The 18,914-nt window shown below is 42.1% G+C and overlaps 1 protein-coding gene across 3 annotated transcripts in view; it reads right to left on the bottom strand.

The window, feature by feature from the left end:
- The window catches only part of utrn (utrophin), a gene marked incomplete at its 3' end in the record, with an annotated part of 189,877 nt that overhangs the window by 149,865 nt on the left and 21,098 nt on the right, over positions 1–18,914 (bottom strand). For all 3 annotated transcript variants that reach the window (XM_080514402.1, XM_080514403.1, XM_080514404.1), the window contains exons 3-20: positions 18,432–18,493; positions 17,733–17,825; positions 15,859–15,936; positions 14,594–14,686; positions 13,746–13,918; positions 12,585–12,700; positions 11,298–11,464; positions 7,201–7,431; positions 5,346–5,527; positions 3,685–3,835; positions 3,277–3,396; positions 2,980–3,081; positions 2,745–2,852; positions 1,808–1,987; positions 1,544–1,701; positions 1,333–1,456; positions 1,120–1,207; positions 227–471 (exon numbers count right to left, since the gene is read on the bottom strand). In XM_080514402.1, coding sequence (XP_080370528.1) covers positions 227–471; positions 1,120–1,207; positions 1,333–1,456; positions 1,544–1,701; positions 1,808–1,987; positions 2,745–2,852; positions 2,980–3,081; positions 3,277–3,396; positions 3,685–3,835; positions 5,346–5,527; positions 7,201–7,431; positions 11,298–11,464; positions 12,585–12,700; positions 13,746–13,918; positions 14,594–14,686; positions 15,859–15,936; positions 17,733–17,825; positions 18,432–18,493 — 2,471 coding nt within the window. The remainder of the gene's footprint in view (positions 1–226; positions 472–1,119; positions 1,208–1,332; positions 1,457–1,543; positions 1,702–1,807; positions 1,988–2,744; positions 2,853–2,979; positions 3,082–3,276; positions 3,397–3,684; positions 3,836–5,345; positions 5,528–7,200; positions 7,432–11,297; positions 11,465–12,584; positions 12,701–13,745; positions 13,919–14,593; positions 14,687–15,858; positions 15,937–17,732; positions 17,826–18,431; positions 18,494–18,914) is intronic.

Below are 18,914 nucleotides of genomic sequence, written 5' to 3'. Positions count from 1 at the left end.
ATGATTAAGCTGACTTTTCCGGAGGTCACTGGATGGGAGTCACACTTTACACTGGCAGCCATTCCCTAACTGAGCAAAGCAAATTACACTTAAGTGAAACATTTGAGCTTCACACTCAAGAAAAGGTTTAAATACATCCTATTGTGTACATTCCACTGATAATGGTGGTTGTTTAAACGACATTCAAATACTTGAATTTGGAACATGAATGCAGTCTGAATCTTACTTGACATTGTCCACTCAGGTTTCTGAGTGTGTCCTCATCGCATTCTTCTACAGCCGAGGTGGCTTTCAGCCACTCGTCCTGTTCTTCCAAGACCTGGTCCAAGTCTGCAAGTTTCGCAGAAAACGCTCTCACTCTTGACTGAGTGTGAACCCGCTCACGAGCTGCCTGGAGCTCCCTGGCACAGACGTCCCACTCCGTCTGGACCAAGTCAACGCCGGTTCTCACCGAGTCCACATTCACAGCTTCTGTGAGGAACACATGGAGACATAATGCATAATCAGTTAGGATTCACCCATAATGAACCAGGAATAACCTCAACCTGCCCCACAACCTTGAGTTGGATAAAGCTTAAAGTATACAAGCCGGATGGATAGAGAGGTGGGTGGGTCTGAGTATGGTCGTGTTCTGACGGCCACTGCGAACAAAACATTCCCTTAAACAAGCCCACTTGAAGGGGAAGTTGGCATTTAACAAATTTACTCCAACTTGGCGGAGCTGCCCCCACTACCCCTCGCCGCCCCCACAACACTGTAAGCACATAAAAAATCCTGAGTGCTTCTCCATTTCACTGAGCAGCTATATGAAATCAGCTACCCTGCGGGCTGACACATTTTTACTATTATGTCCACAAACACGCGTCTAGATTACTGGCATCTAAATCTAAACAACAATAAAAGACAAACGTTGGCTTGGAAATAGCCAGAAAATGTCAAGCAGCTGCAGGAAAGTAGTAAACTGTTACGAGGCAAACGATTCAAGAGGAAACAGAAATTGAGGAGGTGGGGGCAGTAGTCATGAGCAGCATTAAAACAGTACAAATGAGTCAAGATCTTTGCACACTTGAAAAGACTATTTGACAGAACTTGCACAAATGAATCATATAGAATTTTTACCTCTCTCAAGCTGCTCAATCAGGCCTCGTCCCTCCTGAACCACCTGACCGACTGCAGCTTCCTTTGCATTGAGCTCCAACTCCAAACTCTGAAATGATTTTTTTTTTAAACACATAATTCAAGTGCAGTTTTCGAAACGTTTTCTCGAGATTCATGTTTTCACTTTAATGAATGATAAATGTGGGTTTGAAGCAGGACTATCTGCAGGTTTACCTCCAGGCTCTCCTGCATGTCTGGGGTGTGAAGCGTGGACTCGGGGTGTGTTGTGGCCAGGGCCTGAGCAGACGTCTTCCATGTAGCAATCCAACTCAACAAGTCAGAAAGTTTGTTTTCAAACCTGCACAACACAGAGAGCAACGTGTGTAAATATGTTTGCGTTTAAAAGAACGTCAATCCCAATAGTATTTTCTGTTCTCGCTCTTACACTTTTTTGACTTCGGTTTCTGTCTCAACAAGGCGTTTCTTTGGGGGTGCAGGTGGGGCCAGCTCCTGGTCCGTGGTGAACGCTGCCGCGTCGACCGTATCCATGACGACCTGATCTTCTGCCTGAGTCATCCCAGCATCTGTCGCAGCTTCCACGACCTGAACAGCGAGAAGCAGAGTAACGGAAGTCTAACCTCAGTAAACAGGTCAAAAACAAATCAAGAACAGGAAATGGAGAGAAAGATGGGAAATGCCAAACACACACCTGGAAGGAGCAATCCTCCAGCTTCTGCACCAGGTTGTCCCATCGATGAGCCAGCTCCTCTGTGTCGGCCTCAATCTTAGCGCTTGCCTCAGCGCTTCGCAGCAGCTGTATCACATCCTGTCCTGCATCAGAGAGCTTGTCCAGAGTCTTTTTCTTCTTTTCCATATCTTCTTTTAAAATCTAGGGCAGATGAGCAAAACATGCTAAATTAAAAAAAAATTCAATTTAGGGGAAATAACTTTTGCAGCTGCTAACGGCAATCATTCAATTGGATGCTAATGTCTTATCCAGATGATAGTAAACCACAAGGAGATGACCACCGAGTTCAAGGGAGAGAGAGAGTTGGCCTCCACCCCCTCAGATTTCTTTCACCTTATCCTCAAGGAACTCGGGAACCAGGAAGCTAAAACTGGCCCAGATGCCCCAGAAACTGAGGCTGAACTTCACAGTGTTAGAACAAAAGTTGCACAGCTGCTGTTCTGTAGGACCGACACCATTTGATAGAGAGTGCACAACATATGGTGGAGCTTCCAAACTGGGAGGATGTTTATTCCAACCACACAGGGACAAAAGCCACCACCATCATCTCGGACACTACTCGCTCCGGACACACACTATTTAAAGTTTCGCTTTTGGGCAAAAGCTACAGAACAAAACAATCACGTACCAGCAGACTGAGGAACAGCTCTTTCGTCACACCTCACTTCTACCACCCTCCCACAACAGTAACTTAGATCACTCTCACTTCTATCAGTTGGTAAAGGATGCTCATACAATAAATTTATTGTTCATAGATTGAGATTTATTTTATAATTGCTTTGGTAAAGATCCAGGTTTGAATTTCATTTCACATGAATAAAGAATAAAGGCAATAAAGTTGACGCTACTCTTTTTATAAATCGGAGAGGAGTTTAAATAAAATAAAGACTTCACTTACTGCTAATCGGCGCACGTTAGTGTTCATTTCACTGGAGTCTTTAAAGTTGCTGGTTTGTACTTCATTCAAGGCCGTCTCCTTTTCAGCGAGCCATGCTTTAAAAAGACTCTGCGCAGGAGGCGAAAAATATCTTCAATTTCAACATAGAGCAAGCTTTATTAACAGAAACTTTATTGCATCATCATGTCGTAAGTCCAAGAAATATGCATTTCCGACCACAGATAAAGGACTCTACCTGGTCAGATATAAGCTGTTGCCAAACCAATGAGACTTCCTGCAGCTTGTGCCACCTCTCTTCCGTCCAACGACAGACAGCAGCCCAGCGTTCCCCCAGCGTCTGAAAGAAAGATACAGACAGCACTAAGAAATAACCTGGTAAAAGTGCTTTACTACGCAAGATTACCATATAAAAAGCTATTTCAAGTTAGAAAGTCTAAGCAAAGTTCACGTAAGCTGCCTGATATTGGAGATACAATTAGAAATACAGTACACTATGACTGCGTGTGCATAAATTACCAGGATGAAAGCTTACTTGTAATTGTTCTTCCAGGGCAGCAGTGGCACTCTCACCACTGTTCTCGTCCACCACAACCACCATGTGTGTTAGAGAGTTCACCTTCACCTGCTCGGCCTCCAGGTCATTCTGAAGCTCCTGTGCAGAGACATGAAAAGCTACCTGAGCATAGTGACGCATTAACCATTAACCGAGCCGGCAAAGACATTATTAAACTTCATGGCAACTGGGAATGACTCATTAAAGTGCAGGATAAAATATATGTTAAGTGTTCACTCAATTGCCAATTAAAGTGGGATGACTACAAACACACAGATCGAGACCACTTAGTTATGTCTTTAATAAAATCAATTACTCATTTTTCATTGGCGCAGCTCAAGCAAGATAAGCAGTTGAATGTGTGCGAGTGGGAAACGGTATAATCACTTTGTGCTGCTCTATCTTTTCCTTGTAGAGCTCCAGGTCTCTTGCTGTGGGTTCTATCTCGATATTTCTTATCCGGTCCTCAGTCAGCGTGAGCCAGTCGGAAAGCTGCTGTAACTGGTGCTGCTGAAGGTCCATCAGAACTTCATGGAGCCTTGACGGAAACAAAGTTACCATAAAAAAAGAACATAAATGTTAGTGAAGGACACACAAGATAAATCAGCCTGCTGCAACATAGTCGCATAAACACTGTAAAAGGAGTGACAATGCCATATGCCAACTCCACAGACAGCGAGTCATGACACGTACAAGTCCACGTGCTACCCATCATGGTCAACCGATGGTGAAGTGGGCAAAATTTATTTGATTTCCTAACGACCGCAGAACCGTGCACTTGTGCGAGTGCAGAGCATCATGAACCTTGATGACGTAGACTTAGGGTTGGACTTTTTGGTCATTGGAAGGCTCAAGGTTTATCCAGGGTCATCTTTGCATAAATGGCAGCCTTGTGTTTTCTTCACAGAGAAAAATCATAAACAGCTGAGCTTAACTGAGAACTCACAGCCAGCAGGCAGTTTGAAGTACAGTACAAATAGGATCAAATATCACATTCGATTTTTCCCAATCAGCAAAACACAGCGCCAGTTTAAAACACTACTCGATTTATTGACTTACATTTTGGGATGACAGCTACTCTATATTGCTTTTGGATCTAAATCTAAATCCAGATTTAGGGAAGTTTTACTTGGAAAGTTCTTGTAAAACAAACATGGTGAGGTTTTTGTTTACCAGTGAAGCGAGGGCATGTGTGACTTCATGAATCCAACACTGGACTCTGTTTTTTTGTAGAAGATAATCTGTTTGAAATGTTGAAATGTTTGATCAACCAATCAGACTCTGATCTCTCAGTGTCTTTCAAATCAGTCTTTCCTCTTGCTTGTCTCAAAACTATTGATTTTTTTGTTTGTTTCTCTACGTTTTACAGCATGTTCTGGCATTGCAAGGTCTAGGACAGTGTTATTATTGTGTTGTATTTAAGAGTATGCTCCTAAAATTTTGTGTTGTTGTCATCAGAATAAATTTGACAAACGGCAAGTAAAGTGACAGCTGGTGTTCAAACCTGAGAACAATGTGTTGTGTTTGACAAATAAAACTTCAAAGAAGTGAATCCTTTACTTCTATGAAAAGTACACAAGGTAAAATACACAAGATAATCGGTCAATCCTGACAGATCTTGTCTTCATGTCCTGGGTAATGACATTCCCAATGCCTCATGTGCAAATACATATTTCAAGCTGCATGTAATGTACATCAGGTAAGTATTAAACTTGGGAACCGACAAACTCAACCTCACAAATTGATATGATTGCAACGGTCCTGATCTTTCAATGTCGTGCTTTGCCCTGCTTTCCTCCATAGTTTTCTGGTGTCTTTTTTGTTTCATGTGGTCAGTTCATCTCTTCAGTTTGACTTTTGGTCACACTTGCGTCCCTCATCTGTTGATCTTCATGTTTGCAAAACCATTTTACAAAGTAATCAGAGTGAATACACAATTAGACTATACCTACGTAAAGCTGGGCGTTTTAGTCTGCATTACTCTTAAAAAAAAAAAAAAAGAAATTAAAGATTTGACAAATATTCCAAGAAATGGTGTGTTTTTCTACCTGGCCTGACGATCCATGCTGGCCACTCGGAGGCTCTCCCAGCGGGAGTTGAGGAGCGTCATCTGTTCCCGGATCTCGTTTTCTTCCTCTTCTGTCAGGATGCCCTGAGCAATCAGTTGGTTCCCTGCTTGCAGCACATTACCCACGCTGCTCTGATGTGCTGTCAGCTCCATCATGAAGGCCTGAAAACAAGGTTGAGGAAATAAAATGGCTGTGTTATGGAAAACATTAATCGGGGGAGTTAAAGCAGGACTAAAAAGCTCAACTTGCAAATCATTACACAATCTCTATCCCTCGAAAATATCCTCATTCAGATTATGCTAACATGGCGGCTTAATGAGAAGAGGTCATTAATTTGCTGCTCCAGGCTAGTTATTGCAGGAACATGTCAAAATTTGCATTTGTCTTCTTCGCACACCTCCTATCTTAATGGATAACATTTAATAATGCCCTGCAGAAGCAATGGGTTTCACCTGTGCATATAAATCAACCAAAGCCTCATTTATGTCACTGAAAAAATAGGAATAGTGAATTGAGTTATTATCGTTTCTTTGATTTCTCTGGATGAGTATGCATTTTAACTGCACCTCTTGGTACTTTGTTTTGAAGTGGCTTTGTCGTTATAACCGGAGTGAGTAGGGGAACAAAAAGGCTGAACCAAAACTGGATTTTGTTGTTGTTGTTGTTGTTGTTGTTGTTATTGTTTCTTTTGCATCCTAAAAAGCTTGGCTGTTAAAGAAGCTTTGGACCTTGTAGCTTTCCTTCTCACTTCCAGCGTTCCGCTTTGACCTGAATTCCAAACATTGGACTTCACAAGTATTCACATTTTAGCTCAGGGAATCCAGCCAAAGCTCCTCTATACACATGCACAGACACAAACATTGTAACTATGCCTTGTCAAGCAAGCAACTGAGCTCTGGGCCGGGGCACCATGGAGTGCCCTGCTCTACTGTTCCCAGAGGAATTCCTGGCATTCCCAACATGTAGAGAGCATGCACTGCTGGTTGTGGGAGGCCTTCATCTGTCATCAGTCTGAATGGAGACCGACAGCATCTTTCTTAAAGTAGCGTAATCTGTCCTACATTTGTTTCAAACATCACTTTTTTTTTTGTTTTCAAAATCCAAAGAAGCTTTAATTACACATAACAATAGATCCTGTATATTTTGTGAACAACAATGGATTTTGGTATAAAATTCCAGGGGAATTCCTCGATATCACTTGAGAAAGAAGGGTATTTAGTCACTGTAGCAGTAGTGTATGCCACCGCCGGGTTCCCCCACAGAGACACAGAGTCCAAAGTCCATATTTTTATTAAAGTAAATCAACAAACAAAACTCACACACCAGACACCACTGCCTCTTAATCATCTCTCTGCCACAGCCACCTTAGTTTTTCTGAGAGAATGATGCACATTATGGGCACAGATTAGGAAGCCTTAGTGGACTCAATTTAGAAACGCCAGAACTTATGGATGAGTCAGTCAAAGTTTTCTCATTTCATGATCTAGTGAATCTAGAGGCAAATGTATATCTCCACCTGATCTGGGGCATCTAATAGTATATAAGACTATTTAACTTCCGGTATTTATTCCTGGTTTTGGGACTGTGTTGGCTGAGGGGTTAGGAAACAAGCTTGTAAGCAGAACTTTGCCGATTTCAAACCTACTGCCGACAGGTATGTGCCCCAGGGCAAAGCATCAACAATGCAATTTGTCCAATAAAAAGAAAAAAAAAAAACATTTAGATCCAATAAACAAGAGATGTATGAATTATTAGAGCTCTTTGCACCTCGGCATTTACAGATGCACGCTTGCATCTCTGCAAGGCTATAGACGATCTTTACGTTTCCTTTTACCTCGTGCGTGTGAAACTGCTCCTTGACTTCTTCCACGTCGTCTGACACCTCGTCCTGAACGTGGAGGGTGTCCTCAGCTGACAGCAGCCAAGTCAAAACCTCCTCCAGCGTCGTCTGGTAGCTGTCGAGGTCCACCTCCAGCAGACTGCCCTCCAGCTCCCCCTCCGTCTCCGTCAGGGTGCTGGGAGTCTCGGGCCGGGGGCTGCTGCCTGCTTCTTCCATCTGCACATTCTGTGGAACATGAGGCAGAATATAAAGGAAAGGCTTGGCCAAATTACAGACACCGAGTTTACATCTGCTCTTATCAGTCCATTAGTATGACAACACTGCTGCGAGCTTCAAGTGTAAAACTCAATAACGACAGAATGAAGCAAGAAGAATGTAGCTTTCCATCATCTCAACATACACAAAAATCCATTGAAATAACGATATTATACACAATGCTAAAGGTCTCAGGACAATAGACTCTGAGAAGGTGGCAATGCTGCTGTGCAGAATGCATAAAGATATACACTGCTCGGTTTAAAACAAAAAACTTCGGGGATTTTATGGAATGCTGGGTGGTTTCCACTGGCCCAATCCTAATTTCAAGAATAGCAGTCACTAAAGACTAAAAGCACACAAGCAGCAAGGGTAGGGTGAGATATTCAATCAGAAAAGATGAAAGATGCAGCTTTGTAACATGAAAAAAAAAAGAGTGAAAGATTTAAGTAGAGTTAATCCATCCATCGTTCCATCTTCTATATCGACCTCAATGACCTCAAAATATTCCATGGTCACAACACATTTTTGGATTGAAGTTGGGATAACATGCAAACTTCACACAGAAAGGCCTGAAAGCCCAGACCAAAACTCAGGACTTGGGATGAGGCAAGAATGCTTTCCACTACACCGCTGTGCAGCTTCGAACATAAATCATTTCTGGAATTTCCCTCCAAAAAAAGGTAACTTCAAACTACAATGTCCTCTGTAAGAAGCGCAAAAGCAAACTGTTCAATGTGTCCACTTTTGTGAAGGAACCAACAAGATTTTTAGAAAGCTACAGGACATACAACTCTGAAATGAACGGGAGAAAATGTCTCAACAGTGGGAGTCACACCAAGACAGAGATGACAGAAATGCTAATGGGTGTGTATCAACTGCTGCAACTCAAACAGGCCTTTGTTTTCCGGGCTGAAATTACACAGTGGTAACGTCTGTGCAGCAAATTCAGAAAGGTCACCTGATGAAAACATGCGATGACCTTTTGGATATTTTGGAATAAGTCACAACAGCACTGTAAGCCCTCATGTTACCCCACGGTATGCTGGCTGAGACATACTTTAGCTACTGGGGGACAGAAGAAGAGAAAACTGCAGCCCCGCTCTATTTATTGACTTGAATGGCTGTAAAATAGTTGTGGCCTGGCTCGACAGAACACTTGATTATCGCCAGATGAATTGCTCCGCTCGCTTTCTGCATTCATCACATTTGAAGCTGTGATCACTCAGCATGTACTGCCTTACCATTTGCACACCAGCGCCCACATAATCAATGATATGACAAGTTGGAAACTGGTAATGAAAAACATGTGGTTCCATCAAGACAACACAAGTATTGAAAGCAGATGAACTCATCGCTAAAAATATCGAAACACATTATCAGCCCCATGTTGTGCCTCCAAAAAGTGAGGGGGCAAACATACTCCTCAGAAACACAGGCCTTTATTATTCCCCCTCTCAGTCCCACGAGCAGCAGTAATACGCATCACTTCCTATGGGGAGAGGACGTGTGCCAGGAAAGTAAACCTATGGTTGGACCAATCGGAGCACCATGTAAAAGAGTTTTCCAGCCGTCATTCCAGGGCGTGTGAAGTATGTGCCCAGGGGCAATAAAAACTTAAGAGGCGGTTTTGAGATTTTCTAAGTTCTTACTGAAAAACCTCTGAAATGAGCTGCCTTAGGATTGCATGTGATTGAACAGCACCGCAAGATGAGAGGGGCTGAAAAACTGGAGTGCTCAGTCAAATCGCGATGACTGATAAAGTTGCATTTCGCTAAAGTATTTGGTGTCAGGATGAATCCAGAACAAGGCAAGGTTGTGTACCAACAGCATAGAAGTTCATTCAAATCAAGCTGATTATACTGTACAACGCCCACAGATGTTAAGCATTGAACATATCGGTTCAGTCATTCGCCCTCCACTGCATGTGCCTTAAAGCAAAAAAAAACCTTTTCCATTCCAAATCTATGCTCACACACCCAATTCCCACCAATTCATTCCCCGTTTTCCTTCCATCCATTTACAGCTCTGTGTTTCCATCGAGCTGCTCGGTCTGCTGGATAATGTGAGACGGGTGAGTCATGGCTTCGCTCTCTATTTGCCTGTGCCTGCTATGCTTTTCATGAGCAGCGCTGGAGAGAATGAAGGACACCTCTTTTCCTAATAGTGGACTGACTCATTCAATCTGGCAACACGCAACAAGAAACTTGACAATATTCCCTGTTCTTGCCCATAGCGAGATTGAAGCACTTATAAATGGAACTTTTTGCACACCAGTGTCTTTACATGAGTAAAGACAGGGAGCTCAGGCAGTCACTGGGGAGAAAATGTCTCAGCTGGTCCGAAGCATCATGCCCACTACTAAAATAACTGCACCACCGGGCATTATCTCAGGATTGGATTACACAGTTGTTCTATAGGGACAATGGAGGCCTCGAGGTTAGGAAAGCAAGCGCTGTGGATCTCTGCTCTTCTCCAGGTCGTCTGGATCAAACCTGCTTTCTATACCCAGAGTTGCAAACAAACATGCAGAAGCTGCTTTTAGTGTTAATACACCAAATATTAGGAATAAACTTCTATAAACCTGCAGGGTGGCTACAGCTTTAAAAAAAAAACAAATAAATAAAAAGGTTAAATACCTTTCTAACTCATACCATGCTGTACCACATCTTTAACTGTTTTTCAACACTTTTCATTCTCATTTATTCTTGTTTTTTTTATGTTTTGGTAATAATTGTATGCTCTAATCTCTCTATGGTTTAATTTCTAGTTTGTTGTTAAAGCAAAACACTTTGAACTGCCTTGTTGCTGAAATGTACAACACAAACAAAGCTTGCTTGCCTGAACTAGGCCCTTGAGCATGAAACTGATCAAACATGTAGAGCACATGATCCACTGTGGCAACATCAGGGAGAAGTGGCTGAAATACAAACCCCCTTACAGTTTTTCTATATGCTCAACACAGCATGTCCCAAAGCTTACATCTAAATAGCATTACACATACAGCATATGGTTTTTCAAAGGTTTAGCCTTTTAGTGGAACGGTTGAAGGTTAGGTTTTCGCTACCTTATTATCTTCAAAATGATAACTTTTAATAAAATACTTAATCTGTGCAACTTTTATCTTTCAGGTTGGTACAGTTCAAGATATCAATTCACGTTGGTTTGTTTTCGGTCGTCAATTATTTGTCAAAACAAAGATAAATTTGGAAGAATCTATGAACAATTTAAAATTCATAACAATGGAACTGTTTATATATATCTAAAAAAATATTACAGAATATGTTGTCATATTCACTTTTGTCTAACTATTATGAGCCTGACGTATTCCAAAAACAATTTCCCACAATGGTTTAATAAATAGTTTAATCATATTAAGTTGAGCTGGCGTGTTCCTTTTCACAGTATCTGCAAACTGAGAGAGGAAGAAATGATAGAACCATTTATCAATCCACATATGAATGGACTTAAAAAGTAATTCACATATATAATGTATACATATAGTAGGTTATAAACTCATTACTTCATGTGTGCGCAGCATCATGAAAAACAGAAAAGAAATTAAGCACTTCTGATTTTAGCAATAAATTCCTCAAGTTGATCCTGCTCTTTTTTTTTTTTTATCAGCACTGCTGTACACCAGCTGAGTCTAATGCGGAACATATCATCTTCACCCCCAAAAAATAACAGATGGAAACGTGGAGAAAGCATACCTTGTGGGGATTCCTTCAAAAGTTTTAAAGAGCAGTGCGGTGAGTCTGCATTTGCTCTAAACATAAGGTACTCCCCCCCCCCCAGAGTCACATTACATGATGCAACGGTACTATAAACTTTACCTTGGCACTGAGACCTGGACCCGAGTTTTCAGCCTCCACTTTGAATTTGCGTGGCAGGGTCTCTACTTCTCTGATGGCCTCCATGCTCACGTCTTTGGGCAGCACGGCAAAAAGTGATGTTATGTACATGATGATGGACTTCTTGTCTGGTAACTGCACTGCCACGTCTGAGAGAGTGAGAGAAAACGGGAGCAAAAAGGTGGGGAGGGGTGAACGCAGGACAGAAACGTGAGGGGATTTAAAGTGAACATGAGATGCAGGTGGACGATCACATGGAAATGGTAGGGAAATTAAACACGACCAATTGTATTAATTGACAATGGCTTTGATACAGGCAAGGTGCTACTCCTCTTCAGTCATAACGTACAGTTTAATTCTGTTGTACTTGTATAATAACATTAAAAGCATTCTATTCTATAACGCAAACACAAGTGTTTTAGTTTGGACAACTCAAGCACCTGCATCTAACTTACTACAGATCTACAGCCAGGGCCCACATGAAGGTTTTCATTCCTCTGAGTTTATCCAACTGCTGGCAGGACATGAAGGTGAACAGAAACTACATTTTAAAAAGCAGGAATTTTGGGCAGAAAAATTTATGTCACTCCTTTTTTTTATATTATTTTAAAAGGCAGTTGTTTCCCTGCTGTAACTAATTATTTTACAATTCCATGAAGTGCTCCTAAGGTTTTTGTTGTACATAATAAAACATACTTAAGCATTAAGTTGTTGGGTTTTTTTTTTTTGGGGGGGGGGTTTGCTGTATATAACTGAAAGGCTGATGTTCACATGAGATGTGCGCTCCATGGTTTGTCGCTCACCTCAACTTAGATGTTAAAACACATTTACTCTATGTATTTAGTCATATCTGTTTGCGAAAAAGCTTTAATATCTATCGGGGGAATAAATGTAATTGAAAATAATTCAGCAGCCGATCCACGCTGCTCCCTTCCAACGATCGATAAACAAAACATATGCAGTTTATTATCTTGGGCATGACGGTAGCCTCAAACAATCCACGTCAAACAGCCGATCATCGGAGACTTTTACCTTGAAATGGAACAACTGAAAACTGCTAATGGATTCTTCTATGAATGTTTCAATGTTGCTGGGGAAAATGTGCACTTTCAAGTATTTTTGTGACTGCCTTTTCTATATTAGATAGTGCAATTTTATTAGAAAATGTATAAAAGCAGCTCATTGAGATGCTTTTCATCTGTGCTGCATTCAGGCTTCAATTGATCTGAAATGTTTGCAAAGTGTTAAAGTAGTCCAGAATAGCAATACCTTCAGGGTCCAGTAGTCTCTCAATAGCTAACTGGTCTTTGGCTACAGTGAAGGCATGATCCAGGCGCTCCACAGGGCTTAGTCTGAGGACCTGATCCCAGCTGAATGCTTCTGGCCTGCAGTCGCAACACAGAAACAGCAACAATAAGAGACAGTTTCCAACATACAGACAGTTTGAGGTTATTTATGATGCATCTGCATAAACGGGCACAGTTTACAAAGTGAGTTTTTATCTGATGTGAAGCACAGAAACTTAAAAAAAAAAAACGATAGAAACTTTGTTTTGTTCACGATTCAAAAATATAACAATCCACTACTTTTCTGATAATCGCCCTCACAAATTTTAATGTGGGAATTTATGAGGGGTTCACAAACAGGACTCTTGCCTGGGCACTGCAGTTGGGGGACTTATGTAGAGGCCAGTCGGGTGTGGAATGTGTGCGTTCAGTGATCCACCTAAAGCCCAGGCCCAGGTCTAAACCAACACGGGGCTTTCTCACAGCTCCCAGGCCGGCGTGCATGTGTGTGCATGTCCTTACTCATGACAGGGGGTTACAGAAAGGGGGTGTGGGCGGTGTGGGGGGGCACCTCTGACACTGTGTTCCCTCTTTTTTCTTTCACTTACAGACAACAGCGTCGGCACACACATCGAGCACGAGCAAACAGTGACACGGCATTCGTAAATAGAGCAAGTCAGGCAGTGTACACACACCCAGCAGGCGCTGACCTGTCGGCGTGACCCTCTGCCACTTCCCCAGCCGGGGTATCCTCTCAATGTGACCCTTCCTCAACCCTCACACAGAAAGGAGGTTGCCGCACACCTGACCTTTCTAACCCCGACAACTTGGTTTCATGAAATCATTTATTGATCATTGTCCATCTGCCGTTCGACCTGCGTTTGCAGCCTTAACTTGAAACTCCAGTTTTCAAGTTGGGGGACTTTTGTCTCGATTACAGATTTAACAACGTAGATAAGAGTGTCTGAACTGTAACGGTTCCAAAACTGTTCCTGAAGAGCACAATAAAATCCAAATGAACTATAATCTATATTCTATTAAAACATTAAAAAAAGCCTGGTATAACTGGGAAGTTTTCAAGTTTTAACAACATCATAGCATCCAAATATTTGCCCACATTTCCAGTTTCACAGTGTTTCTTCACCTGAAGTGGTGCAGGATGCCGTTGAGAGCAAGACCATCATTCCAACTGGTGGTGAAGTTCAGCACGTTGACTTCAGAGTAAGAGCGGGTGCACTGCCGTACCCAGCTGAGCAAGATCTTTTCACTGTTGGTCTGCTGCAGGTTGGACATGATGTCCTTCATGATGTCTTTTACCTACAGCAAAATGAGAAAAAACAAAGACACACAACACAGATCAATAAGCAAGAACAGTACCAAACATTCTTGTGCCTTCTTATTCATAAAGTTAGTTTCTATAGTCTGGTTGACATATAAAGTTACTCTAATGTCCAATCGTTACCGGCTTTGTTTGGAAAATAGGAACGTTAGCAATCATTTTAAGCAACAGGTTATGGAAAGAGGTGGTTCTCAAAAGAACAACAACAAAAAAAGATGATTGCATACTTCAGAGGTTGTGCACGAAAATAACGAAATTCTTCATACTCGCACTGAAAGCAAAAAGGTCTTGAGAACAAATTATTGAACTACAACACAAACTCCAAGCTTTGTGTTTGACTGGCGTGATGTCAACATTAATCGAAGACTGAAAAACTAATTCCTAAGGGAAATGACGGATTGTGCTCTTCTATCTGGACTTCTAGATTTACGTTGTTCACCATATGTTTTGCATTCAAGCCAATAAATCACTGAATGATGGGTATGTTTGCATTCATGCACGCATGTGTGCACTTCAATGCTCATTTTCCATCATGAGTATTTGTGATCCCTGTGGAACCTCAGTGAGCAGTGAGCTCATAAAGCAAACATTAATGAGCCTGTGTGTGTACGTGTAAGTGTGTGTGTGTGCATGGGTGTGTGGAAAACACTCACCTGCCAGTGCAGAATAATACTCCATATGAGGCCCAAGGTCAGTTTGTGGTTCCCATCAACGATATCAGTTCCTCCTATGTTCACTAGATCAACCTGAAGGAGGAGGCAGACCATAATACTCACAAATCTCACCCAGATACATTCAAAATATTAAAATAAACACAATACTTTGAGTCTCTCTGAGCCACAGATAGTTTAGTCAATGTGATTTTAATATGAAACTGCACTGTTGTGACCTGTAAATAAACTCTGATGAGTGCAATGAGAGGACTTCCCCTTTAAACTAACTGCTCTGATCGGAAATAAACATTTCAGTTTTCCTTTGCAGCTTGACAAATGACACTGCCTCACAGCTCAGCGAGCATTCACTCGACTGGAGCTGCATTCTCCTGTCCTGTGCATTTTAACCACAGAGTGGATCACGCCAGCCTAATTACACCCGTCCAGCGCGTCCAATGAAGTGTGTCTACACATTTGTCAGACGTTTAATCACACAAGGTGAGGCCGAGAGTGTGGCCTGATTATATATAAATATTTTGCAGAGGATCAAGGCACGGAGTGGAACCTGGGGTTAACTGTCTGGCCAAACTATGATGTGATCACTCTCTCGATGCAGAGCTGACCTTCGACCCATCCAAGTCCTTAATTAGCCTCATGCTGCTGAACCAGCACTCCTCGTCTTTCTCACTAAACACCACTCACACATACAAGCATACCCAATGACAAATGCTGTTTTTATACTACATATTGTAATGTCCATCAAGCCTTCTAAAACTTCTGTCCATGTGTGTCCAGTGCACAGGCTTGTGAGAAAAACATTGTTTTGGGCTCATGCAGGAGTGAAGCCAGCAGAGTTTGCATGCAAACCCCAGCCTCTGTTACGTCCTATGAGCATGCTTCGCCACTCATCTCCCACTGCTGAGGTCAGGGCATTATGAGCAACTATTGTGGCCACGAAAGAGGATGAAAGAGTGGAGTGAACCATTCAAATATAAGGCACCAGAAGGATTTCCAGTCCTGTATAGCCACAGAAAACTGTCAAGTGTGACTGTGCCACGAGAACTGAAAATGTTTGTGGGTTTCTACTTCATCATAAGGCGACATCACCTCATTTTACCGTTTACAGAAGTTCTCCTTTTTCTACTTCAAGTATGAAGCTGCGAAAACGGAATCCTTGGTAACTCACCAGTCTTCTAAATAAATGGCTGAGGAAAATAATGTTTCAGCTGCAAAAAAGAATAAATAAAAAAAAAACAGGTACTCACATTATTTTGATGCAAGACTTGAAGCACTTTGTTGACATTGTTGAGTGAGTGCACTCTGGTGAAGCCTCGCTCTTTGGTCTGAGGAAGAGGAAATACGGCACAAATCATCTGATGGCGTGTTCACCGTTCAACAGCCAAACATCCAAAGACACGACTCTGTGCATGTTCACTTTTAGTCCGTCCTTCCTTGGGCAACTTATGCAGCTAATAGCTATATGTGGAGTCATTTCCTTAATTAAGCAGAAATTAGTGAGCTGGGGAAAATTTTAATATGACATACTCATTTACAATCGTTCACCTTGCTGACGGTAACTATAACCTTGCTGCAGGTTAAAGCCAAGGAGTAAAACATGGGAATCCACTGTAAAAGTAAGTTATCACTCAGCAGAGTGTTTCGCGCCATACATCCGTTCAAGCCATTAGCCTATCAGCAGTGTCCACAGGCCAACTTATGGAAAGAATGACAGGATGAATAGCTGCCAACTGCAAATCCCTTTCAAGTCTGCACATAGCTCGACCAGTCGTTAGCACTCAATTATAGAATTAGCATTCTGCTATCAGTGTGTGTGTGTGTGTGTGTGTGTGTGTGTGTGTGTGTGTGTGTGTGTGTGTGTGTGTGTGTGTGTGTGTGTGTGTGTGTGTGTGTGTGTGTGTGTGTGTGTGTGTGTGTGTGTGTGTGTGTGTGTGTGTGTGTGTGTGTGTGTGTGTGTGTGTGTGTGTGTGTGTGTGAGGCAGTTGGCACTTCATACAGCTGCAGGTGCTAGAAAGCTGATATGCTGCTGACGGAGTGGCAGAGAGATGACACAGGCAGGACGAGGAGACAGGAAAATAGAAATGTCTTTACACATGCAAAATGAAGACATTTATACATTTATATAAAGAAGCAACATTAGAAATAGTTTATTAATTGTATATCTTCATCTTCTATTTCATAATTGTTTGTGATGAAGCATAAAACGGGAATACAAAAAGTCTTTTCTGATAGTTTTGAAATATTGCAACAAGCAAACGTATCAAATGGTGCTGAGACTCAAACGTTTTGACTTGCGCTCCCAAATCTGCCCATAGCAAAGACCTCTGATTAGCCCAAACTTCAAACACCAGCCATGTAAGAATGAACCCTTAAAAACAAAAGAAATGGGCAGGTTATCCGGCTTGCTCTAGATCCAACAACTTAATACTAAGCCTCGGGCAAGAGAAGGCCAGGCCACCCCATTGGACCTGGAACAACCGAGTGAGAAAATACTGAGATGTCAAAATTAGCTAAAGTCCATTCAGAACGTTTGTTTGAAAATTTGGAATGAGCAAAATCAGCATTCATCCATCTTCGATAACACTTCGTCCAGATCCAGGTCAGAGGAGCTGATCTCAACATGAATATGGACGAAGGTAGCATTCACCCTGGCCATCTTTGTTTTTGCGAGCGGAAACCTCAACCCACACACACACACACACACACACATGCAAACTCCACACAGGACCCGGACCCGACCGAGGACCCCCTTGCTGTGAGGTGAGAGTGCCAGTGTTCGCTCTCTCACGTGTAATTTTAAATGAAGGAGTCAAAGCCTCTTGTTTGTCTGCGGTGTTTAATCATATAATTACATTCAATGATGCAACATCAACAATTGGCACTTACACACACTTGTGCTGACGTGAATGAACTCTGCAGTCACATTTCATTGTGCCCATATTATTCCACTGCCTGTACCGCCAAAGTATCACAGGCTTTTCAAACGGCTTTGCCTCCACTGTTTAAATCAACATTTTATGTGCGCCCCACCCAAGTATTGAATTTGTCCAGCTTGCACTAATGAAGTGTAAACACGGGTCATGATAGTCATGACGAGGCTGATGGAGAAACACAAACTCACCAGGACTGTGCCAGTGAGCCCCTCCAGCAGGTCCAGCAGCTTCCTCCCATCCCTCAGGTCTGAGAACATATCTTTGATGGGCGTCTTCCCCGTCTAATGGGAGAAAACAGTACAACTGGAAGGTCTGGTTCTGACTCAAAGTCTGACAGTGGCTGAGAGACAATAATCCAAACGTCGCTGCCGAGAAATGAGCATTTCCACATAATAGGAGCTTTGAATGTTACTGGCTACAGTCGACCGAACAGATCATTTTAAGAAATGATCTGTTATAAGGGAGATTGTGGTAAAGGACAATCAGACGTCACAGTCTGAGTGGCTATAAAACTATGTGTGTTTATTCCAATTAAAGCAGGACCACACGCAAAAAAAGTGATTAACACTGCTGGTAACAGCTGCTATCACAATTCTCAGGTGGTCTGAATGACATTTGTTGTTTGAACAAATTATACTGAGACATTCAAATCCATCTGTAGAAAAAACACTTGTACACCTCAATGTTTCAGCAAATGCTAACAAGCTGGAGCCAGTCACAGACAGGGAAGGTCGCTTCTCTTCAAGCACATACGGTTGTTTGTCGGACAGTAAAAACCTGTAGTAGACACAATGCTGCAGTATCTGGCACATAAAGTGTCTGTATTGTGGGAAAAACAAGCAGATTTGTAGAAGCAAAGGTGGATGTTCGTCCCCGTTTCCAATTACCTTTGAGAACTGTGCATTAATCCATTTGGTGAAAGTTTTCTTCTGTACTGCATCATGTTCATCTGTAAAAAAAAGGAAAAAAAAGAAATGAGAGGGTGATATTAAGAAGGTGAACAGGTGCATCACAAATTGGTCAGTAGATACAGCCAGTCTTTTTTTTTTTTTTTTTTTGCTGGATGGCAAGTTAAAGGCTGAAAGTCCATTTGCACTGGTTTATTTTGGGAAACACTTGTGGATCTAATTCACTCTCAAAATGACGTGCTGGTAATTGTGACCGAAAGCATTGAGGCCTAAAAAGCTCCCAGAACAATGAAGCTGGAACGTCAGAAAATTACAGGAACAAAACATAAATGAGGAGGCAATTCCACGACGGGCACAAAATGTCAAACTGTGCTTTAGTGTCAGACTTAAAAACAAAAAAACTAAAATTGTACCACTGTGACCACCTTCGCCCGTTCCCAATGGTTGAATCTGAATCTCTGC

Source organism: Blennius ocellaris (assembly GCF_963422515.1).
Source record: "Blennius ocellaris genome assembly, chromosome: 18".
Classification (NCBI taxonomy): Eukaryota; Metazoa; Chordata; class Actinopteri; order Blenniiformes; family Blenniidae; genus Blennius; species Blennius ocellaris.
Note: the sequence above shows the minus strand (reverse complement) of the source record. Positions and strands in the feature narration are given on the sequence as shown.